Raw genomic sequence first — 24,981 nt, forward strand, 5'->3', positions numbered from 1 at the left:
AAACGGGAATATTTTGTGTTTTGTGGTTTATCTAATTATCTAACCTTAGAGGAATACGAGTTGTTAATTTCTGACGCACTACATCTTTCATTGGATAAAGCCCGAGTGTTATTTCCGCGTTGTCACTAAGAACAATGTTCCTTGCTAGATCTAGGGCCGAGAACGTTTTCATTGGAAGTCTGTGTCTGTTTAAAATTTATATATAAGTTACGTAGGTTGCGATTTGAAAGGGTAAAAACAATGACCAAGCAAATTTATTCACTGTGTATTTGTTATTTGCAGTATCAGCGACTTGTGAGTTTGAATCGTTTGTGGATACTCAAAAGGATTTGTAAAACGAAGCATAAAAAAGCTAAAACATTCATGCAACGGGTTAAAAGAAAAATTTGTTAAAGATCAACATGCTTTCATGAGGAAAAACTAGGATCTTGTGAGGTAAGCTGATAATTGTTTTTTCAATTAATTTCTGAGACGAAAATGACGATGAAGGATTTCGACTTTATAATCGTTAGTTTCGAGAAAAGTTCACAATTCTGAATTTTAGAGGCTTTGTAGGGAAATAGTAAAAAAACGCTGATTGTTTAATTATTTCAACCGCAACTGATGTTTTCGTTTATTTTTCTTTGCTGCAAGTGTTCATACAGTTCATCTAGAGTTTCACATTAATATTAATTTATATCTTAGCAGACAATGCCTTCGTGTGTCCTTTCGCATGTCTATATAATATATACCTAAAGAATGAGAATACGCCTGTACCTTAAAACATTTTTTAAAACGACATCAGCCTTCAAATAACAACGTAGAAAGATGCTACAGTTTAATTGCCGGACCCGCATAGTTACGCCCAGAAGACCCTTTTGTTTAACCTTGAAGAATATTCATAGATAGGCTGGACTTAATTTGGTTAATTAAATTCAAAACGAACTATTCTTTCAAGTCTTTGAGACTAGACACCTTTTTTAAAAGCCAAAATAGGTGTCTGCTCTCGCGGGGTTATTCATCTTCTATCAGTGCAAGAAATTGAAGATAAGATCCGCATCAAAAGAAAACTTCGCCAGAAAAAAAAGCATGAACGAAAAATATTATAGCAAGAAAACAAGATCACCTGCTGTGGTGCAGTTATATGCATGTAATAGAATTGGCTACGGTGTTCTGGGAAAAGTTCTTGAGGTGGTTCGAACCAATAGTGGTTCGAACCTATCTATATGCAGCGTTAGAGATATCAGCATATGTTTAAAACCGCATTTTTATAAAAGATGTCAATAACTTCGAAACCCTACGACAGATTTTTCTTTAAGTCCAGCAACCTTTTGCTTTGTTAAGATTAGTTTCGAAAAGAGAGGGGCCGGATTAATACAAAGTAAGTATGAATGAAAGTTCGAATGTAAGTATGAATGGAAGTATTTTGATCTTGCCCCGCATTCAGCATAAAGTTGTTCTACTTGTATTACGAACTGTGTTCGTTGTAGGTTTCTGGTTACTCAGCAATAAAACTTTGGGTAAGAATACTCTTGCAGATAGGAGTTAGTCCGTTGGCACTCTTCCTCAATTTGCGCGTCAACTTTCACAAATGTGTTAGCGTTGCATTTTAAGGTTAAATTTTACCAGCATTTTGTGCAGCAAGTTCTACGGTCACAATTGACTGCAAACTTGCAGATGTGAAACTAGAGAGCAGTCTCAGGCTTATTTCCGAAGTAGAGAAAAATCTGTCGGAGGCTTTCGAAGTTATTGACATTTTTTGTAGAAATGCGGTTTTAAAGTGCCGATATCTCAAACGTTTTCGAAAATCATTTCTAAAATCTCGCCACTTGCTTTTAGAGTAACTCCGTTCTTTTCATTTCTGCACGTCTAAAACGTCTACCCGGCGTCCTTTTTGGGCAATTTGTTTGGAATGCCTCATCGCGCCGGTCTGGTTAAATCTCCCTCCTTTAATTGATGGACATTTGAAATGAGTGTTTGCGCATATTCGAGAAAACTCGTGTCTCCCTGTTGATATTTAGTTGTACAATATCATTTAACAACAAATTCACCGAAGGCAAAGTTTATCGATTGCTGAATGATTACCGAAGAAAACATAAAGTTTCGTCAAGAGATCATGAATAGACAGAGAGGTAGTCTCCCAGGCATCCCTTTGGAAATCTTAATTTAAAAAACATTATTTTTAGAAACTATAAAGATCATGCGGAAACTTTATCCGGTGGATAGTTTGACTTCCAGAAGACTCGCGTTAAACTGGCAAGACGAAGTCAACAAATGAAAAAAAATGGCGGCTTTAACAGAGGGAGTCCCACACGTGTTAGATTTGTTTAAATTGTACTATTTCAACGACGCTCATAACATCGAAACTACCCCGAGAAAACAGCAACATTTCGCGTCGCTGCCACTGATTTCCGCGGCAAGGTCATTTCGAGGGGAAATCAGTGGCGGGGTCGCGAACTTTTTGGCTGTTTTCTCATGCTACATCGAAACTAGATAAACCTTCTAAACAAACGGGTTCTTTAAAAGGACCCGTAATACAGTTACTCGACACTGACTCGACCGCCTGACTGTTATTGAGGTACTGGAGGCTCTATTGCTGTTTTTCAGTGTCACGCCATTCAAAATAGATCAAAATCAAAATCAAAACCGTTCAATAGATAAAGTCCAGAATCTGGGGAAATGAAAGGAGGTACATATACAAAGACCCTCGCCATCGCCATATCCGAAGAAAAGTTTTACCCAAACTTACAGAGATTTGTATGGAGACGCCATGCTGGTGCTCACCTGGATGAGCTCCAACATGGCGGACGGAAACCAACAGAAACATCTGTTAATGAGTTTTGCTACAAAAGCGTGAATTTATTCAGCTTTATTCTTCGAGAAACTCATAAACATTAAAGTAATACTTTTTCTAATACATGGACTGTTTATATAGCAAAATGTCCTGAAATAAATCATTTTTTTTAACCTACATAACAGCTCTCTTGACCGTCATGTAAATGCCGCGTCACGAAAAGCTTAGAAATTCAAGCGTACTTTATCACAAAACCAAGAACCCTTTTGAAGCGAAAATTTGTATGAAAATAAGTTTTCAGCTGCTCTAATGCATCGTGAAAGTAAAATCTCCGTAGGATCGATAGTTTTTTAGTTTGAATTTTAGTGACGTCATGTGAAAACCAATTATGATGTAATTATGATGTCATACTGTGCAATTTTGGGCGCTACCCCTCAACACCTTTACAAGAAAGTAGGGTGGCAATGGGAAGCAGATTAGGGCCGTAGGCAACGTCGAAGAGAAGATGCCGCGGCGGGGATTTAGTTTGACTGGTGTATTATAATTCAGTAGAAACATAAAACTGGGAATTCCAGCCCGTTGCTAGTAGCAGAGCATATTATCGTTTTTGATAAACTCTGAATAAAATACAGCAGAGCATTGCATTTTCCAAACTTTAAATTTGTTAGTAGACCTTCTAATGTTATTTCTCTGGGAATGATTGTGCTTGTTTTGTTTTCTTGATTTGAATTTGTTGGAGTGGCCAAAAGTGCACGCATGCTATTTAGCAGTCTATAGTCTTGCCAAGTACATTAAAACACAAATCTGAAAAATTATGAGTGAACGATATGCAGTTTTAAGGTGTTTCGATACAGTTTTTGGGAGACCATACCGATGATTTTCAATCGTCTGAAAAGTGATTTTGTCCTCGTCTGATCGCTACAAACTTTTTACCAGTGATTGATTATGAACTGAAGTTTGTCAAAATGCAATTTTTAGTAAAATCGATATCACTATGACAACAATAAGCAAAAATTTTGAAATCAATAAAATCCGAATCCGACCTAGACCTGTTACTGAAAATCCAACACCAGGAACTTAAAGTGTGGTGTTTAGCAAATAAACTCCGCGAGAAGTAAAAAAAATTCTGTATGTTTGAATTCAAATAAAACACAAATTAATTTCAAACCTTAGATTTTCAATAGCCGTGATAAAATGTTAAATAGAAAGCCTCTTGATAACTAAAATTAATCTTAAGTAGCGTGGGAAGGCTGCTTAACATCATACATCGATGCACCTGACTGTTTTCTCACCACCTGTCTAAGAGCAACTTTGTTCTAAATTTTGACTTTTAGCGCCTTTCTGAATATCTCTAAAACGACTCGACGGAATTTTTTTTTAAACCTCATCACATAATCTTCATAATGTTGATGATAACGTCTGAAAGTTTCATTAAGATTGATGCACTCAGTGTAACACCCTTGAAATTAGCCTACGAACCGGTCAAAAATTCCGCGTTTCAACATTCACTCTTTTGGCGGTATGCTAATTTGTCCAGATTTATGCCCACCATACATACCTCCAAGGATAGTACATTTCAATGTGAATATTGTCAATGTTTTACATTCAAAATATGCAATAAAATTCATACTAAAATGTACTAGCCATGGAAGTATGTATGATGCGCATCAATTTGAAGAAATAGGCATAACGTCAAAACAGTGAATTTGGTAACGCGGATTTTTGGCCGGTCCGTAGGCTAGCTTTCTCTTGAAATGTCAAGGTGTTGCAGTCAATCAATCTTCATGATAGCCTGAAGTTCATCCGATTATTTCGTTTCGTTATTACTCCCTCAGTTGTTGAGAGGAGAAAACGACTCGAGGCAATCGGATGAATTTCAGGCTATCTTCATGAAAGTTTCAAAACACCTGAAACTTTTCTTAGGTTAACAGAATGTCTTCAAACATAGTTCATTGATTGTACCGAAAATATAATACACAATTGTTGCCACAGGCAATATTTTCAAATTACCAAAAGATGATTATTTTTAGTGGTCTTGGCAGATATGGGGAGTTCATTTTTTTGTCCGTGAGTTATCCCCACGGGGCAAAAACATCATGCATCGTTTTTGCCTTGGCCTAATTTTCGCGCCTTTTTCCTAAAACATTTTGGACTTTTAGCCGTCTCGCACATGGAGTGGCTCGATCGCACAGACTTAATAAACCCTCTTTCATTTTTTGGCTCTATTCATTTCACGCGCGGCCAAAACCGATAATCCCGTTCCTCGGTCTTTCTATGCTCCAAAACCAAACGGAAACGCTTGCTACACAGGCTAATTATTTGGCGACTGAGATTTGCGATGCCAGTAGAGTTTTTGAATATAACCCTTTCCGCGGAGAACTTTGAGGTGCCATTTTTAACATACAACGCAGAGAAACCTTTTTTAGTACTACCAAAGTTTAACTTACATCTTTAAAACAAAACTTTAAGCTTAATTATTTTTAAGGAAGAACTCTGTGGGAAAAAAAATCTATAAAATACAAACAAATTCAAAATTAAACTTTTGCTCTAATCTACATATCAAACAGGAACACAGACTAGTTACCAAATTACACGATCAATAATTAACGATATAACTGAAAACGAGAAGATTAATTTCGCTGAATCATTAACACAACTTGATGACATAAAACATTTTCGGAATTTAAAATATACGAAAAAATAGACGTTTTTTTTTTTTTATCTTTTTTGTGGTTAGGATCATGTCGGGTGTTTTTCATGAAGTAGATTCTGAAATCACTTCAATCTAATACAAACTATTTCTGTCGCGGCTATCAAACGAAGTGTGCAAAAATAAACAAATAGAACGTACGTCACTGTAAGATAATTCAGATATTAAGAGGAAGTTGTTTTTGATGACGTCCCTGGCTGAAAAAGTCGTGCTCTGATTGGTCAATCTAGCTATAAGAAAATTTTTTTAGCGGAACACCATGCAAAGCTCTCTTTTTTTCCATCAACGAATGTATATTACAAAGAATATAAATGGACTAGACGGTTATAGAAAAAAAAAACTATCAAATTTCTCTTTTATATTTCTTTTGACAGAGTCAGCCACAATCGTTGAATGGAAGCAGCCCTTTAGAAAATGACCTCAACAGCAGATGTCGTACTCAAGGTGGTGTTTTCTCTGATGATCGCTATAAACTTCCTTGGAAATAGTCTGGTCATCGTGGTGGTCATGCGCTATCGAAGAATGCAGACCCCTATGAACTATCTGTTAGCTCATTTGGCATTAGCTGATCTGCTGTTCGCGATTTTCTTCATCCCGCGACGGTTATTAATCACTGAATTTCAGCATCCAAGTGGATGGGTCGGAGACTTTTTGTGCAGGACATTCACTCACGCAAACTTATCTTGGGTAGCATCAGTGGCAGCGGTCATAACATTACTAATTATTGCATGGGAGAGATATCATGCCATTATTCACCCGCACAAGAGCCTCGGCCGTCTGACGAAACGAAGGCTCAGGAAATTGATCATAATGACATGGATTTTATCTTTCATATTTCTTCTTCCCGAAACCTGTGTAATAAGATACAGTGATGAGAAAAAGGCGTGTGCTTTCTTTTTCCCTGATTGGCTCGGTAAAGCTGATTCAGTCTTATGGCTCTTTGCTATAGGTCTCTTCCCGCTAGGAGCCATGGGAATTATGTACGGCCGCGTGGTACGACGGTTATGGTTTTCGGGCGACCAAACTTCAAACGTATCCCAGAGGGCAATGTTGCAGTCGCGGAAACACGTGACTAAGACGGTTTTATTGATAACTGTGGTTTTAGCAATTTCTTGGCTTCCAAACCTTATTTACTACTTTTTGGAGTCGTTTAAATTCATCAACGATACAAGGACAATAGTCACGAACGTTGGTTCGTCAGAGCACTTATTTCGCCTCGTCACGTATATATTCATATCAATTAATTCAACCATTAACCCCGTTATCTACGCAGCGCACGACAGAGCGTTTCGACGCCACATGTGGAGACTAGTACCTAAAGGATGCAAATCTCGTAATAATAAGGTCATAGGAGATCATCCATCCACAGTTTCTGCCCTCGCTTTCAAGGGAGTTGCAATGGATCAGTGTAAACTCCCAGAACCGCAGGAACAGCACGAAAACAGTGAAACGTGTGGTTTATAGACGACATCAAGATATGCATTCTCTCTTGACGGCATTTAACCTTGACTATAGAACAGTTTTGCAACGCTTTTGTACGATTTTCTTAATCCAGTCTTATGATGATTTAGTCGTTGAAAGTCTTTGTGAAACGTGCTTTATCAACTTTAAGTTCCTTTTTTCTTTTTACAGACCTAGATGTTTTATTCACAGATTGTATTGGTATAGGTAATAGCATGATTTGTGGTGATATTTGGCATAAATACCAGGAGTGATATTTCAAAATTGTTATACGTAATTTTGGGACAGTTTTGAAATATCACGAGTGGTATTTATGCCTAATATCACGTACAAATTATGGTATTATTTGTTTATACTACTACCCGTAGGAGGTTTTTAATTTTCACACGAAGGTATTTCAATATTAAGCTGAAATACCACTGCTCTAAGCCAATCAAATTGCAGAAATTTCTCATGTAGTAGTACAAACTGAAGTATTGTCATCGTCTTGCACCAGACTTTTTCACATTTTGCCCACACACCGCACATTTAACTGTACATGCCTCAATATCACGCCATCACCACAACATTTTTATTCAGTGTTTTTGCCGTGACAACATCCACGACATATTTTCCTCAAAGTGCATGGCAACCCATCTTCTTTCCCTTACTGATCACTATACGCTTGGGTAACGAATGGATCTGACGTCGAGATTCCTGGGACAAGTTTCAGGACTAGAGTTTCGTCCAATCACATTCGAACATGACTAGCGTGTAGTTTGTGCGGAGTCAGACTCGTATAATGTTACCCCCAATTTTTTTTTTATAGCAAACTCAGGTTAACATCTGCTTCTATGGCTTTATCACGCCAAGTCGGCTCCTTCAAAATAAGGCTACTTTTTACACACTTTCCTATTTTAGAAAAATTTTTCCTTCATTGATGCCTTTGTTACCTACAGATTATAAAACCTTAATATATAAGTTATATTCTCCACGCTTAATGGAGGCAATCGTTAAAAGATTTCGTTCGGGATTTTTTAGAGTTTTGGTTGGCGATCGAGGTGTAGTTTGTAGGCGTTCTTACCCGGAACCGTGGTGGTTTCCACTGTTTGAATTTTGGTAAACTTCGTGACACAGCTCCTTAAAGTTTGTAGGCGTTTACAAACTTAGACGGACTCGTGTGGACATGGCCTGCAAACTTACATACCGGCAGCATCTGGCCGCAGGAGAACCTGTGTAAACGATCATGGTAAAAGGTTTAGCCAGTGTGAACAAGTCCGTCAACCAATCGACAGATATCATTCCCGTGTGAACGCCCTAAATGCAAAAGTTTGTACGCGTCTACACACTGGAATAGACTTGGCTTATATTGGCCATTTTGAGATTCTACAGAGACTGGGTCCGTCGAATTGCACTATGGGATTGTTTTAGGGGACGAACTTTGACCCAGTTTCCTGCGAAAATACGCCACTTGCACATATCCCATAATGCACCTTATTTGCCCCCCACCCGCCAAATTTTGCTTACCCATTGTTTTCAATTCCTCTTGGGACGGCTGTAATACCCAGGAGAAATGAAAAACAAAGGTGATGCAATTTTTTTTTCGGAGGGTGGGGGGGTTGGGGGTGGGGGTAACTAAGGTACATTATCGGATGTGGAAGTGGCGTATACCGATTGCCTTGCTACTGAGCTACAGCTTGTGATCAAGTGAACCTGTGATTTAAATTGTACTGCTGTTACAACAAAGCTTTTGGAAAAAGACCTTAGCTTACAATTCAATCTAGAATTTTGTCTACGTGGTAATCTTAAGCAAAAGAAGCTGAGTCGTTTCAATAAATTAAATTTAAATACTAATTGCTGCAACTTGTACATTGCAATATGCGTTTCAGTACGAGTCCTGCTTTCCATAAATTGATCTGCCATCTGCGTGTAACGGAATAACTTAAGATCAATAAAGTACATTTTTCTGAGCAGAAAAACAGTATTGGTCCTTTTGATGTAAACAAGTCGATTAGTCGCACTCCTCGCTTAACTATGGAGGTAAATCACCCTTCTCCTCCCTCTGCTCCAAAATACTCTCCTTAAGCTACAAAAGCGGCGGTTTGCTGACTCTTAGTTTCGTTTTTAAATAATCCGAACAACTTTGCCAGAAGAAATCTTATGTAGATAGTCTATATTCTAACAAAAATGTGATATTGATGATGCCTTTTCAGTAATAAACCCTTTGTGTATTGTTGTCATCACTAAATAATATTTTTTTAGCGGAACTCTCTGAGGGTTGATTTTAAACTCACTACCGACACTAATGGAAGTTTAAGAGACTTTCCTGACAAAGACACTTTTCAAGAGGTTATATAACATTAGCAACACGGAATGAGAATTAAAAATCGTTTACTGTCTTTCGGCTTTGGTCACCTTACAAATCAGACTTGATATTTGGCGATAAGATATATTTGTTAGTGTAAGGCCCTGCTGCAAAACAAACAAAATTTTGCGTAGTGCGAACATAGCGTAACTTGCCCTCGTTTTTTCCGAGAGTATATGATAACTTTGTTGACTACAACTATCAAAAGTCATTTCGCTCTCCCTTTCGTATTGAAAATTAATTTTGTAATTGTACTAGGTTTTTAATAGCAAAACCGCCATTAAATGTGGTCAGTATTTGTAGTTAATTAATGCAATCTTGCCAATGGCCTTCGATAACAGTTCTTAGATTTTGTAAGTTGATAATGAAGGAAATTAAATGAACAGATGATTAGTTCCCAAGCTATAGTTAATTTACCACTTAAGTGAAAGATATATAAACACTTTTGTTTTTGATAAATCTATCATAATTCGTAGAGGGAGTTTGACTTAGTATTGCAAGCCTCAGGGTGAGTGCCACGGTGACCACTTCTTGTTTATTCCGCATATCATAATTAGACTAAGCCAGTCAGGAGAGAAATATTTCGTTTACCAAATTTTTTGCTCATAGTCATTATTATTGTAGAACTGAAGGAAACAAATTTAAACAATATTCTTCAGAAGGTAAGTGAAAAATTTTTATTTCGTTTGCATCATAATAATCTAAAACAAAACTTCTGTGATTTTTAATGGGGAAAACACTAACTTTTTGTTCGAAAATCAGGCTTAATTTTGAAATTCTAACCTCAGAGTTGTTGTAAACGAGTGCGAGAAAACGCGAAAGAAATGATAAATTACATAATCTTAGACAAACTAATCACAAGGTGTGGCAGGAACGAAAAACAATGACAAATTAGTAGACCCTGATTAAAAACTCACTGTTGTAAAGTAAAACTGCAGATATTTCTCTTGAGTAATAACGGATTAGACGGAACAGAAATCGTAATGTTTTTATTAATCCAAGCTCCTTTTTTCCCTTAATTCTTTACATACCGACTGTGTATCGAAATCTCCGAATATGTTTCAGTTTTTTCGTTTACAAAGCAGGTTCAAGTTTATTACAGTAGGTAGCTTACTGTCAGTTAAACTGATGTTTTCGGAGGGGGAGGTGGGGGGGGTGGGGCTGCACTGACACCTGCCGTGAATAAATTCTAAGCAAATATCGAGCATCGAGTGGCAAGAGTTGAAAAATCGATTTCTTTCATTTTTTGTCCTCGGGTAGCTTCAGATAGATAAGCCCAAACGTGATGTACATTGTTTACGCTAAAAGCTCTTTAATTGCCACAAAGATTGAAATATCGGTTTTCGAGGTCGGAGTCTCAAAATGGCCTAATTTTTAAACTGAAATTCGCCAAAATCAACTTTGCTTGCGTTCGCAAACAAAGCCACAAGGAGAAATTTCGAAACCTTACCATCAACAGAACAACTTTTTTTCTTTCACTAGAATTATGATACTTTCAGGGCAATAGCGAGACTTGTCGAACTGAAATTATTGAAAAATTAGGAATAGGTTTTCACGATAACGAAAGTTTATTACTAAGTTTATTACTCATTTTCTACGGCAACATTTAACACGATCAATGAGTCGTGTGTCAATGAGTCAATGAGGCAGATCTAATGATATAAAATATAAAAAATATAAAATAATATTTTGGAAGAAACGATAAAATTGAGCAACACTCTTATTTATTTTGTCTACTTGCTTGAAAGTATGTATTATCTGATGGTTTTATAATTCTTAAAGGTTGTTGGTGAAGGCTATTCTACGGGGCATGCACGTAGGGTTTGACAAAAAATATGCAAAAAAATATACATTCTAAAAAGGTTCTCTATTAAGTGATGACCTGTACGACGGGTAGCAACTAGAGACAAAATGTTATTGTAGCCTTCTAGTGCGGAGCCCAAGGAGGGGTTACAGTTAAACGCCTTGTTTGTATTATAAGCGAGCACATTTCCTTGAAAATCTCGTCAAAATGTCATTAAATCACTCATCCTAAAGTTCTTGGAACGATGAGTTTTTAAGAATTTTTTGGTGATCAACGTTTGAAGGGCAAATGTTAAAAGTTATGGAAAAATGAGAAAATATTTGATTTAAGGGTAGTTAAAAATTAAAATCCGCCACCACAACAAAGGTGGTCTTGAGCCAATTAGTGGACTAACTAGTTTACGTCTATACCCCATTCTATCCTTCTCTCTTTCATTCTCAATTCAACCGTAATTCATACAAAATTCAACTGTAATCCTCCCTTAAGAGGTTTACAGCCTCCTCCCCATCTGCTTCAACGCACTCTTCTCTCCTCAAAGAGACCTCTTTTGCGTAAGTACAATGAGAAGAGGAATGAATCGAGGTAGCCTGTTCCACTATCTGAACGACTGGAACAGGCTAGAAATGAGGAGACTACTAGACCAGACACTAGAGTGAGAAAAAAATCAGGAGCGTCGAAAGGACCGCAAAGGAACTAGCATAAAACTTCTCGCTGGGTCGCGTTGAAGGCTCGATAATTCCTCCTTATTTCCAGAAAAATATTCTGCTTAATTCCAGACAATGGCCATTCACGATCTTATTTGACATCTTTTTCCGACAAAGAAGCCGTATTTCACAATCTGTTTGTTCCATTTGAAAATGACGCTTTCACAATTGCCGATAGGACTACGATTAGAGAGTCACTGATCATCTTTGTTAATTTTTTGTTCCACTTCTGATGCTAATTGAAAAACCCAAGCTATATAGATTTCGACTCTGAAGGTGCGCAGTTTGCAGCAACCGATCTCTAGATATGCTTATTTTATGAAAGTGAAAATGCTGTTTTCTAGGGAACACTGCAAATTTCAGCTAGACATAAAAATAATACAATGGTAGCTAAATTCCTTAAGCTTTTTCATTATTTTGAGACCGATTTTCCTAGTCAACAGAATCAAAAATAAAATCCCGGATAACAACGTTTTTGTTAAACTTCCCAGTATAACTGCTTGTGACGTCACGATGACCAAGCTCATCTGCCCCGCGCCGGATCCCTACGGGAGCAATTGAGGAGTTCATCACCCACCCACTTCCCCCCCCCCCCCCCCCCCCCACCCCTTGGGACAGAGATTAAAGCTTTTCATGAAAAACCTCTGATCCCCTGATAGTCGGGTCCGTAGAACTGAGAAAGTGCAAAAAAAGAAAAAAAAATTCTCTTTCGAATCTTCCCCATTCTTTCGCGCCTTCATGAGAGCCAGGAACAGGGTACATAAATCATGACTCATTGACTCACTTGACTCATAAAACAGCCGTTCTCTTGTTGATTAAAAAGTAAGAAGAATTGCTAGTTGTGGCACAGGATATTTCATTGTCGCCGTTTGCCTCTTTAGTTATAATTGTTTCTTGCTGGCAAAGTATGCTACGCCGCGAGTTTGGAAGATTCTTAGTGCCGCTAGCCAGTTCGGTGGCATTGGGAGACCTTCCTTTCTTGTGGTTTCAGTTTCGACACTATTTGACTTCTGAAATGGAAGCGTTTGTATCAGTGTCTAGCTCACTTTCAGTCTAATTTCCTTGCAGAGAAATGGCGGGAGCTATTACAGAACTGCATTGCTCAGCAGAATTTACTGCAGGCTTACAGGCTGAACTAATCTCTCTTTCGGTGGCAAATACATTTGTGGCACTTTCTGCAATTCTGGAAAACGCTCTAATCCTAGTTGCGCTACACAGGGAATCTTCACTTCATCCGCCGTCCAAACTCCTGTATCGTAATCTAGCGATAACTGATCTCGGTGTTGGAATGGTAGTGGTGCCTTTGCGCATGGCTTACTGGATTTCTGTTGTAACTAAAAGCTGGGATATTTGCTATTACACAGATCTGATCTGCTACGCCGCAGGTTATGTAATATGTGTAGTGTCTTTGAGCACATTGACTGTGATAAGCGTGGACAGACTTCTCGCTCTGAAGATGGGGCTGAGATACAAACAAGTTGTAACTTATAAAAGAATGCGTACAACTGTTATTGCTATTTGGATAATGGCTTTGGTCGGAGTATCACCTTACTTTTGGAATGCACGTGTAACATCCTTGTGGGGTGACATTATTTTACTTCTGTGTCTGGCCATCTCAGTTGTCGCTTACACAAAAATCTTTTTCACTCTGCGTCATTTCCAAATTCAAGTTCAGGATAACCCAGGGCAACCGGCTCAGGCATCTCCCCTGAACGTAGCTCGATACAGGAGTGCGGTGTCTAGTGCACTTTGGGTGCAGGTAACATTGGTGCTTTGTTACCTTCCTGCTGGCTTAGCAACAGCTACGACACCTCAGACCGGGATAACTGTATCGCGCTACCTTGCTAGAGAAATTCTAAGTTGTTTAATTTTCTTAAACTCGTCATTAAACCCGTTACTATACTGCTGGAAGATTAGAGAAGTAAGGCAAGCTGTTAAAGATACAGTAAACCACCTTTTCAGTTCATCAGGTTAGTTAACTAATAGGAGAGACCTTAAGATCGAGGTTTGGCCATCTTACCGCAAACGCGGAAAACCGGGGTTTGCAGTGAGCAGTTTCACGTTACCAGTCTGCCCATATCTGGAACTTAAAATTAGCGGGTGGTAGCCCGCGTCTGCCATGTTTGCTTTCATTCACTGGTTGACTTCTATTCTAGCTGAAATATCGTCTTCAAATTACGTTTCGATAAAAAAGAATTCGATAATTAATAAGCAAAGAGTTCTAAAAAGTAGTATTTCCTCTCAAACGTGGAATTGTGATGTTTTAGGGTGCAAAAAACCTTGCGGTACGTCACTTACCTCTGGAGCGTGGTCTAACCGTACAAAAGTGAACCTCAAACCGCAAACCAGACGGCAAGGCACTAGTCACGTGATTTCTCGACTTTCGGGGTTTGCGGGAAATGCCTAAAAACCTCGATATTAAGGTGGCCCGAGCTCATTTATATGCGCGATGGTTATGTTTTTGAATCACATTATGCGGCACAAAAAATTCAACCGATTTCTATGATTTTTAGCGTCCTTAATAAAGAATGGTTGACCGTTGAGAAAATGTTATTTATTTTCTTGTAGGTATAAAAATGTATGAGATAACGGCATATGTTTAAAACCGAATTTTTACAAAATATGTATTATAAATAAATTCGAAATCCCACGACAGATTTTTCCCTTACTTCAGCAAATAAGCCTCAGAGCTCTCTAGTTTTATATCTCCAGGTTTGAAGTCAATTATCGTGTCCATAGAACTCGCTGCACAAAATGCTGGTCAAATTTAACCTCAAAATGCTCACGCGAACACATCTGTAAAAGTTGACGCACAAATAGTAGATCGGAGCGCAGACCTCCTATCTGAAGGAGTATTCTTACCCAAAGTTTTATTTCAAGAAACTAAGTAATCAGATTCCCACAACGAATACAGTTAACGCTACAAGAAGAACAAGTTTACGCTGAATGCGGGCTGAGATTAAAGCTGATTAAAGAATCTCTGTTTATCAAACCTTCTTTGTATTTGTCCCTTTCTTTTTTATACAAATCTTAACAAAGAAAAATATAGCATCTACGGAAATCTCTTACCAGTTTTTAGCGTAACAGGTTCCCGTTTTGAGGAGAAATAAAGCCACCAACTCCAGTACTTCTTCCCATCCATTTTTGAGTTACAATGAAAAACACTGTACTATGTAATTTATTCACGCTTTTAGATTTGTAAGCAAATTCGCACGGGCAGTTTGCCGTTGGGGATAATGAGAAGACTCGAAGACGATTCTCCCAGTTCTTCATCTTTATCCTCAAGTGGCAAAATTCCGGCTCAAATGTGATGGCAAATCTAAAAAGGTTGAACATATTACGAAGTGCAAGGGTTTTGATTGCTGCTGGAAAATGGATGGTTTGAAGTACTGGAGTTATTGGCTTTATTTCTCCTTAAAGAGCAAACTTGCGGCGCTAAAAACAATTGAGAGTTTTTCGTAGATGCTATATTTTAATTTGTTAAGATTTGTTTCGAAAAGAAAGGCACAAATACTAAGTACGTTTGATGAATAGAAGTTCTTTAATCACAACCCGCATAAAGCTTTAAGTTGTTCTTCTCGTAGTGCTAACTGTATTAGCCTTAGGGAATCTGATTACTCAGTTTTTTGCAGTAAAGCTTTCGGTAAGAATACCCTTTCAGATAGGAGATAGTCCGTCGGCACTCTTCCACGATTTGTGCGTCCGCAGCTTTCAAAAATGTGTAAGCGTAGCATTTTAAGCTTAAATTTGACCAGCATTATGTACAGCGAGTTCTGTGGTCACGATTGACTTCAAACTTGCAGATATAAAACTAGTGAGCTCTGAGGCTTATTTGCTGAAGTTAAGGAAAAATCTGTCGTGGGATTTCGAAGTTATTAACATTTTTTGTAAAAATTAGGTTTCAGCTATATGCCGATATCTCATACACTTTTAAATCTACAAAAAAAATAGATAACATTTTCTTAAAGTTCGACCATTCTTTATTAAGGATGCCAAAAATCATAGAAATCGGTGAAATTGTTCCTGCCGAAAAACGGTTTCAAAAACATAACCATCACGCATATAAATAGGTTCGGGCCCCTTGTCTCTTTTATCAATAGTGAAATCACCGGTAGGCCGGATTATGAGCGTCCATACGGTGTGTCGGTTTATATACAAAACAGCTGAAATATAACTAGTACTATAGATAAGGAAAAACGATTGATGTTAATAGTTTTTAGTTCCAAAAATGAACGAGTGTTGAATATCTAGATCGGTAGTACAGGTCCATTGCAGTTAACATTTTTTGAGAGTATAACGTTAATGTTCACGTAAGAAGAAATTTCAATTTCAATAATATCAATATTATCAAATTTTTTAACTGAAGTTGTACATATTTTAAAGTATCAAGTTGTACACAGTTATACCGGTATCGAGAAATTAAAGGGAACAGTGACTTCCAAATTTAATACAACTGTTCAAAGCGGCTCCAGTATCAAAACACAGTGGTCCAAGTGGTGTCGACAACCAATCACGAATGGGCTAATTATAGTAACAATCTTAAGTTGACTGTCACGCTCTTTTCCTGACTGATAATTTAATCTGCATAAATTACGAAGATTCCCGCCCATTTTAATTAAACTCTGAAAATGTTTTATTAAAATATCGAGCCATCTTTTGACACTTGACCACGCCCTCTTATATAAAAAAAATCATCTTACTAGGGGTACTGAAATTTGTGACATTCTGTTGAAAAACACGTTGTTGTAAGTACTTGGGAATACTTGTACAAATCATTGTTTCTCAAGTTCAATGTTTAATCTTAAGGTACGGAAAAACGGGCAACAAAAAACGTGCAACTTGTCTTGCACCATTGCTGCAAAACGAGTTGAATTGCAATGTTGCGTGTTTTACCACCCACATCAAACCTGTCTTGCAACAAATCAGCTTGTTAACAGGTTTAAACCAGGGTGGTAAAATGCGCAACATCGCTATTCAACTCGTTTTACAGCAATGTTGCAAGACAAGTTGCACGTTTTTTGTTGCCCGGTTTTCCTTAGTATAGTGATTTCACGATGCCCTTTGTCTTTCTCGGCCTCTTGATGGTGACTTAGGTTGAATTAACGTAAAATTATCAAATAAACATAGCAGAACACTGCTTCTTACTCTCGGGTTTCAATCCGTCTGTGACATTGTTATTCAGTAATGAGCTAAAGCGTCTTAGCAACGCGGGTTAGCGACGACCATAGTGCATTCACATTGCCCAGTACACACGACATTTACTTTCTACGTTTACACGGCAGCCAGTGGTACACTGGCATAAATTAACTCCACATAAGCCTGCGGGGTTGAATTGAGGGGTCATCATAAAGAAAGGGAACAGTGTGGGTCTTTAGCTAACGTCCGGTCTGTCTGTTATAGGTTCGGCGGGAAGCACTGGTTTCAAAATGTGCGACTGGCGCCAAACCGTATTATAAAAACAGTATATCACTTCGGTTCAACAGGTTCTGAAAATACCAGGACAAGTTTTGCCTTCCACAACAACGCGAAGCTGCCTGCAGTTGCTACAGGAATAACAAGGGCAATTTTGTCAGCAAGTCTTTTCAAGCTTGCCAAATGCGTTGTTTAATCTGGTCCTCTTAGCCAAGCAGCTACCTAAGTTGCGTGGAAAGTGTTCTTTCCTTCTAGTGACGAATCGTTGATGTCAATGTTACAGTTGTGAACTGCGTGAAGTTGTCTGGGTTTATATTAGTTGAGACAGACACGACTGTGTCTTGCACTAGTGAGGTGTCCAACAGGGGTATCCATCAAGTCCCTTCTACGTTTTACCGCGACGTGAATCAATGACAAGAATATCGCCTTTTGTGGCTCATAGTGAGGCATTGTGAACATTTCGTCATCATTAACAGTGCCATTACTTTGGGCGAATACGAACAAGTCTCCAACTTTTTTCATGACCCTCTCATCAAATAATAAACGACTGCGGTATTTGTGTGTATTATACCTCACCCATACGTCAGATAACTGGAGTATTTTGTTACGCTCGGCAGCATAGTGGAGCTCAGAACAGATAAAATCATAGCGATGTCTGTCTTTTGAGTTTCCTTTTTGCTTTTGCCAGTGAGGTATTTATATGCGATTAGACACTTCTTGTGATACTTTGCCTTTGCAGCAATGAGATCAGTGACGCCAGCAGGGCGGAATCTCATCGTATTATCTGGATACGATGATCCAGTTGCAAGAATTGAATCGCTAACATTGAATGACGTAACTGATATGAGAGCTTCTCGTGGTTTTGATTCATCTTAGTAAAATACACAAAGATTCCATTCTACAGGTGCGACACTTCTCTTGCTACCTCGTACCAGTTGCCCTTAGCCTGCGTATAACCGCACCCTGCCCCTGTTTTTCCTTTGTCGGCGAGAGGGTGCGACTACACATAGGCTACTTGCCCTTTATATGAGATGGAGGCCGCCTCGTTGTCAAAACAAGCACTTTTTCCTGCGTTTTAGGGGCTGGATATTTAATAGCGTTTTCTTCAAATGTTCTTTGTGTATGAAGTCCGAATTACAATTTCTGTGCCTGACTTTTGACTTCTTCAGGTTTTGTGAAGGCTGATACAGGTATGTCCTGTTTTATTTCTTTAGGATTTTGTTCAAATAAAAGGTGTATTTTTGACTAAAATTCATGAACCTCTTAATACGGACACTTTCTATAGCCCTCTTAGTGTCAATATTAACGGCGTTTGACTGTATTTATTTTTCAATACCGTCGGGTACTATAAGCCTTTTCGTGTATGATTTTTAATAAGTTTCGGCGCTTGTAACACATGGATGCGATGTTTACCATAATTTAATATCATTTTAAATTTAATATATTTAAGCGTTATAGTTTTTACATACTGCAACTTCCCACTACGAAGGTATATTGCTAGTAGTTTCAACAAGCATCATTAAAATCCTTAAGTGATTTCAAGGACAAAAAAAAATAAAAACAAAACAAACTAGTTTATCAACTCTTTTTTAAAGCGAATAAGTTTGTTTTGGAAGCATACAAGTATTCTCTCATCACATTCGACAATGAATGTATAGCTGTTTCAATAAAGGATGCTTGGGGCATTGGGCACTAGTGAGCTATTGTTTAGTGGTCCCTCAGGTAAATCCATTGCATTGATTGGTATGCCCAAATGCCCAATACCAAATTGCCAATTTCCAAAACAGTAAGTACCCTTGATAGAATCAGCTATATCTTTTCGATTCGTAATTTTATTTTCGGGGAAACAGAGCAGCCCCTCTAAAATGCCGAATACTGTCAATTTTTGCCGCCTATAGACTCGTCTTAATGATATACAAACAGAAACGAACATATGTTCATTTCCGATCCCATTTTCAAACTTCACGACCTGTTTTATGAGCAGGTTGCCTTACTTATATCTTATCGCTCAGCTCAAACTAGCGAGAACAATCTGCAGAATCGAAATCAGCGACAGATTACTGTGCGTTTCAATCGATATTATATGAAAATGCTTATTTTTTGACGAAACAAAAAAGGTGGGTTAAGACTTTATCAACTTGCATGAACAAATTCATTGTTAAATAAGAGTCATATGTGGAATATCTTATTTTTCATTTGTCTTTTCTCATTTTTTCCTCTCTAGCTGACGGGTATATGAAATCTTGTGAAGGTGGTTCTGTTAAATGCCAAGTGCATGCGGATGAAAATTATGTAGTTTGTAACTTTGAAAGTGACACCGCAAAACCCGACTTTAGTCTGGTTTTGATTCTGTTTTTGCTGTACTAGGCGGTTCCACTAAGCCGGTTTCAATCAAAACAGAAGTTCCTCTCTGTAACAAAAACTGATAAAATAAATACATAAATATATAAATAAAACTAGGCTTGAGCAATGCGAAGGAAATCGAGTTTCCTTTAGTTTTAACAAGAGTATGGAAATTATTCTTAGTTTTTGAAGAGAACGAGTAATGATTGCATCCTAGAAAATCATCAGAAACATTTTAACGTTCACCTGCAAATGAAAATCTGGCCTTCTGTTGACGTACAAAATTACGCGGTGGTTTTGTCACCTTAACGTTTATAGACAAAGCCGCATCCTGTGAAAACTTTTAGAGTTAACTTTTATAGCAATTCCAGAGTGCAACGTTCTGCTAAGTAGCTTTCATTTCAATGGTCAAACTTAAGCATTTCATCCACAGACACAAGAGTTAGAACCATCTCGCACAACGTAATATCAAAACAACTCCAAAGAAAAGTGATGTTCAGTAGTAGCTTTCATTTGCATGGTCAAACTTAAGGATTTTATCCACAGACTCAAAAGTTAGAACCACCTTGTACAGCGTAATAAACAGCACCACTGACAGGAAAGTACTGTTCAGTAGCTTTCATTTGAATGGTCACACTTTAAGATTTCATCCACAGACTCAACGGTTAGAACCGCTTTGAACTTCTGCTCAGTAGCTTTCATTTAAATGGTCACTCTTTAGGATCGATTTTATCCACAGACTCAAAAGTTAGAACCACTTTGTACTACCGCTCAGTAGCTGTAATTTAAATGGTCACTCTTTAGGATCGATTTCATCCACAGACTCAAAAGTTAGCACCGCCTACACAGCGTAATAAACAGCGCCACACGAAATATTCCTCAGTAGGTTTCATTTGAAAGTGGTCGCACTTAAGGTCTTCATCTATTCTTGTAATCCCTCCTGGACTAGCTTCCGTAGCTGGCGGTTTTGACTAGACAAAAGACAAATTATATTACAAATCCCATTTAACTGCAAGTTGACCAATCATATCACACGTCAAGATAAAGCGCTAAACTATTACCTCATGTGTCATGTAACGCAAATTGGATTGAGATATCTTAGTTTGCATTTAGAGGGGTCAATTTACTTGTATGTGGCACTCACCCGAACTTTTCAATGCTAGGTCGTACCATGGTTGATGTTATCTACCGCCTTAGCAGTCTTCTCCATATAGTGAACATGTGTGTAGCCCAGTTAGTCTGGTGCAGAACGGCGTTTTTTCAAGTTCAAGAAAAAGGCAGGTTACCTTCACTTAAGTGTTATTATTGTTTAAGAAAACGGAGAGCGGCATGAGAGCCAGGAAAATATTAGGTTTTCTGTCGCACTGTTTGGACTAAAACTGTTTGCGAGTATATGATTTGTTGTTGAATTTTTTTAGTTATTGAACTTAATTTTATTTCAACAGATCACGCTCTGGTCGATCAAACTCTTGAAACGTGAGTATTCTTAGTTTGATTGAAACTGCAGTCAGGCTACTAGCCAATTTAAAGGTTTAACTAACGTGCAGCTAACGTGATTTTATTTCGAGGCAGATCCAGTGCCAAAGATGGTGATTTGACGCCTCGACGGGTGCACTTAAGGAAGCTTGGGTAAAAGTGATGTTACACGGGACGATTCGCAACGACAGTTTTTAGCGCAACACAGCGTTGCAATGTTGGAACAATGTTGCAGCTGTTCGAAACAACGTCGCAACAATGTTGTAATGCTGTGTTGCGCTAAAAATCGTCGTTGCGAACCGTTCCGCGCAACATCAGGGGCGCCCAACGGGAAATTTTGAGAAGCCATTTTTCTGAAGCCATTTTAAGCACTTTGGGAGATTGCTGGGAAAAATTAAACTGCTCCTCATTCCCAGCAAGACTGATGGAAGAGTTCCCAGCCTGCAAGGTGCACTTACAACCTGCAACTTGACTCACTGGAAGGTTTCCCAGCAGACGTATGTCCAGACATTATTGGCCAGTTTGGGTGTGGTCATAGGGCACATTTCTCTATCTCGATTAAGTCAAGAGACCTTATTTCATGACCCTGATTTGTTTCGTTTTGCATACACAATCGAGTTATTTTCCCGCAAACTAACATCATGGAATTAGATTTTATGTGGAAAACTGATGTTCTTTGGTACTACAAATGCAGGCAGGTTATCACTAACCTTCACACTCTTGAAAAGGCTTCCAGCCCAAAAAGACACCATGTTCAAAACGCTAAAATTGAAAACCCTTTTTAAGACTCAAGACCCTGAAATAACCTGAGTTCTGCAGCACATACCCGAAAAAAGGGGGGAGGGGGGGGTGGGGTTTCCCCCTGCGTGACACACATGGCTCAGTTTATTCTGTAGATATATAGTAAAATAAGTTAGCAGTAGTCACTGCGGTAGCACACCACACCTACTTTCCTTGTCCACATGGCTTTAAGTCTGGCACATATCCGAGTAAACACTGTTTCTCACGCTTAACATAACGTGAAATTTATACCTTCCAATTGTCAGATACATGGTAAGAGATGAATTGGATTGTGGAAGACGTTGCGTGGGTCGCGAGGGTTGTAAATCGTACAACTACGAATATCACAATACCAGCAGCCGAAGACATACATGTGAATTAAACTCAGAAAAAAAGGAAGAAAGACCAGATAGCTACATAGTCAAATATGGATACGTCTATTACCAATCATTGACGGAAATCAAGGTATGGAATCTTCTTTTGCACATGTTTACCCTAGCAGAATCGGACCTTAAAGTCTAGTTATCTCAGATCCCTTGAGGTTCTCGGCTCCTCTTTCTCGCGGTTCGCTCCCATTCTCGTGCTCAACGCGGGCATTCCCCAGCTTGACTTTTGAGTAAGTCTAGTTCTAGACCAACAAACCTTTCCAGGGCCTAGCATTCTCCGCAGGTATCACTGTCCTCTTTTAGAGAGTGGGTGGGAGAATGGGGGGTAGAAAGGGGAGCGACACTGACAACTCCTTCCCTTTCTTTTTTTTTTTTTTTTTTTCTTTTCTCTTTCTCAGACTCCTAACGGTCAGTGTAAACGTTACAAAAGGAGTTGCAGAAGGAGGAGCTATGCGCGGCCATTTTTTCTCAAAATATCAAGGAGATACATCACAGAGATTCAGTTAAATAAAACCTCTTGTGTTTCCTCTCAACAGGACAGTGTTGGATGTGCTAAATACACTTGTTATAACGGAGGCACCTGTATAGACACTTGTCATGGAGACATGTTTTACTGTCAGTGTGCTAGGTTTTTCCACGGCAGACAGTGTGAGAGACCAAGAGGTACGTTAGTTGTTTGTCATTTGCGATCATAGGGGCTGTCGTGAAGAAGGAAGTTTCTCTTATCAACTCCTTACAATACTCAAAGCTCGCAGTTGACGAAAGTAGAGAATATAATTGAAAAAAAACCTGATTCAGCACCTGTGAAGAAGTCTGCTTCATCTGCCTGTTTTACTGTCTTTCCACAGCGCGAAATTGCAAGGAATTAAAAGACCTTGGCGACAGATTAAGCGGCTTCAAGCAAATAGCTCCTGGCGGCGATGTTGGGCAAGGAATAGCAGTTTATTGTGACCAGACTACTGATGGTGGAGGATGGACTCAAATACAGAAGCGTTCGACTCCTTTCAAAGCATTACTCTCCAAGACTTGGGTCGATTACGAACAAGGCTTCGGCATCGAGAGCGGAGGAGAGCACTTTTGGATTGGAAATAAGTATCTCTCGCTCCTGACAAAATCTCCTGTAAAGTTACGGATCGATTTCTTACCGAACGGCTATGCGGTTTACGACGACTTCTCCATATCAGGACCTGAGGATAATTACCGTCTTCATATCGGGCCAATTGTATCGGGAAATATGAACGATGCCATACACGGCGACGGTACTCAAGCAAACGAACAGAACGGTATGCCGTTCTCGACATCAGATCGAAACAACAACGGCCTTAAATTGTGCGCAAATATTAACGGCCCCTCTGGATGGTGGTTCAACAAATGCGGACTGGCAAACTTAAACCAGGCTTACATGCCACAATGGAGCGGTTACAATTATTACCCAATGACTCAAACTACAATGAAAATACGACCCATGTGATCAAACGGATGTGTTGGTTTTGCAGTATACTAATAAATTAAACACAGTCATTTAAATAATTTCAAAATTGATTAAAAATATATCTTTAGTTAACTAAATAAAGTTGAAATAAGACTTAGGTAATCGAACTACAACGAAAACACAACCCATGTAACCGAACGAATGTTTTGGTTTTGCAGTAAAAATATATTGAAAACATTCAAATAATTTGAAAATTTATGAAAAATATATCTTAATGAAATAAAGTAAATATAAGACCTATGTAATCGAACTGCTGGATTGGTTTGCCGTATTAGAAAATTTTTAATTCTTATTAACTAATAGTTAAATTCATTGATAATACGTCTTATCAGTTAATACATTACCTAATAAAAGTAAGACCCACGTGATCGAACGGTTGTTTTGGGTTGCGGTGTAAATAAATAAACTTATTGCGGACGACAAGAGGAGCTCGCGATCCAGACATGATCTTAATCCCGTCTCCAGGTTGCTATTGCAATTACGCATGCACGGCACATGTGTAGCACGTGTGTAGACGTCCAGTAGCGGCGGAATGAATCGAATGCATAGAACGCAATCTGATCACACGAGCTTGGACCCTTTATCACTCGTAATACAATCTAATCAAGCGCGTTTTCACCATCAAATACGTGAAACTTACACAAAGTACAGCGTTGGAGCAAAAACGTGGATGTTTACCATTTACATGGCCAGGCAAACCGGTGAATCTCGTTCCAGAATCGCATTTTCCATTTGTACAAATCAGTTCTATTTACCCAAGAACGGCCGCGAAGGCCCGAAACTGGTATCAAAAAGATGACTTTGACGAAAAGGAACACGAATTTTAGTTAAGAAAATATTCCATCTGGAACAAGAGGACTTCCTTTTCATATGTTCCGTTGCTCTCAGAAATTTTCCGCTGGAACGAACAAAAAAGTCGCGTTCCATTTACTTTCCACCGGAATTTCTGGAAACTTCTTGTCGTATTTGACCTTCGACTGTTAATTGTGAATGAGTTTTTATCAATTACTTCTCTAGAGATTGGAGCAAGTTTGGCAAGCATGCGCCTGCTGGGAAAGGGAAATTGAAAAGAAAAGATAGAAAATCTTTCTATTTTCTTGCGCCCTCATTAAATTCCTAGAGGGCCTTACAATTGCCCTGGACGCTTCAGACTCGGCGTCCAAATATTATCTGAAAAACCCCACATCAAATCAACAAAATCAAGAGCAAAGACACTAGCCTTGTACAACAAAAATTCAATTTGTAAATTGAAAGAGTAGTACACGTAAGGTTTAAAGCTAAAATAAGACAATGGGA

At 38.6% G+C, this 24,981-nt stretch overlaps 2 protein-coding genes across 2 annotated transcripts; both read left to right on the plus strand.

Moving 5' to 3' along the window:
• The first annotated feature begins 5,869 nt into the window (after positions 1-5,869).
• On the plus strand, positions 5,870-7,078 carry LOC140941728 (allatostatin-A receptor-like). The gene has a single exon (XM_073390743.1). The coding sequence runs from the start codon at positions 5,898-5,900 to the stop codon at positions 6,945-6,947; it is 1,050 nt and encodes a 349-aa protein (XP_073246844.1). The 5' UTR covers positions 5,870-5,897; the 3' UTR covers positions 6,948-7,078.
• A 6,006-nt stretch (positions 7,079-13,084) lies between these two features.
• Positions 13,085-23,701, plus strand: LOC140942025 (uncharacterized). The gene is made up of 6 exons (XM_073391016.1): positions 13,085-13,766; positions 18,378-18,398; positions 20,970-21,027; positions 22,074-22,272; positions 22,730-22,856; positions 23,042-23,701. Exons 1-6 carry the CDS (start codon positions 13,085-13,087, stop codon positions 23,662-23,664), a joined length of 1,710 nt encoding a protein of 569 aa, XP_073247117.1. The 3' UTR covers positions 23,665-23,701.
• Positions 23,702-24,981: the final 1,280 nt, after the last annotated feature.

Source organism: Porites lutea, chromosome 6 (assembly GCF_958299795.1).
Source record: "Porites lutea chromosome 6, jaPorLute2.1, whole genome shotgun sequence".
Lineage (NCBI taxonomy): Eukaryota > Metazoa > Cnidaria > Anthozoa > Scleractinia > Poritidae > Porites > Porites lutea.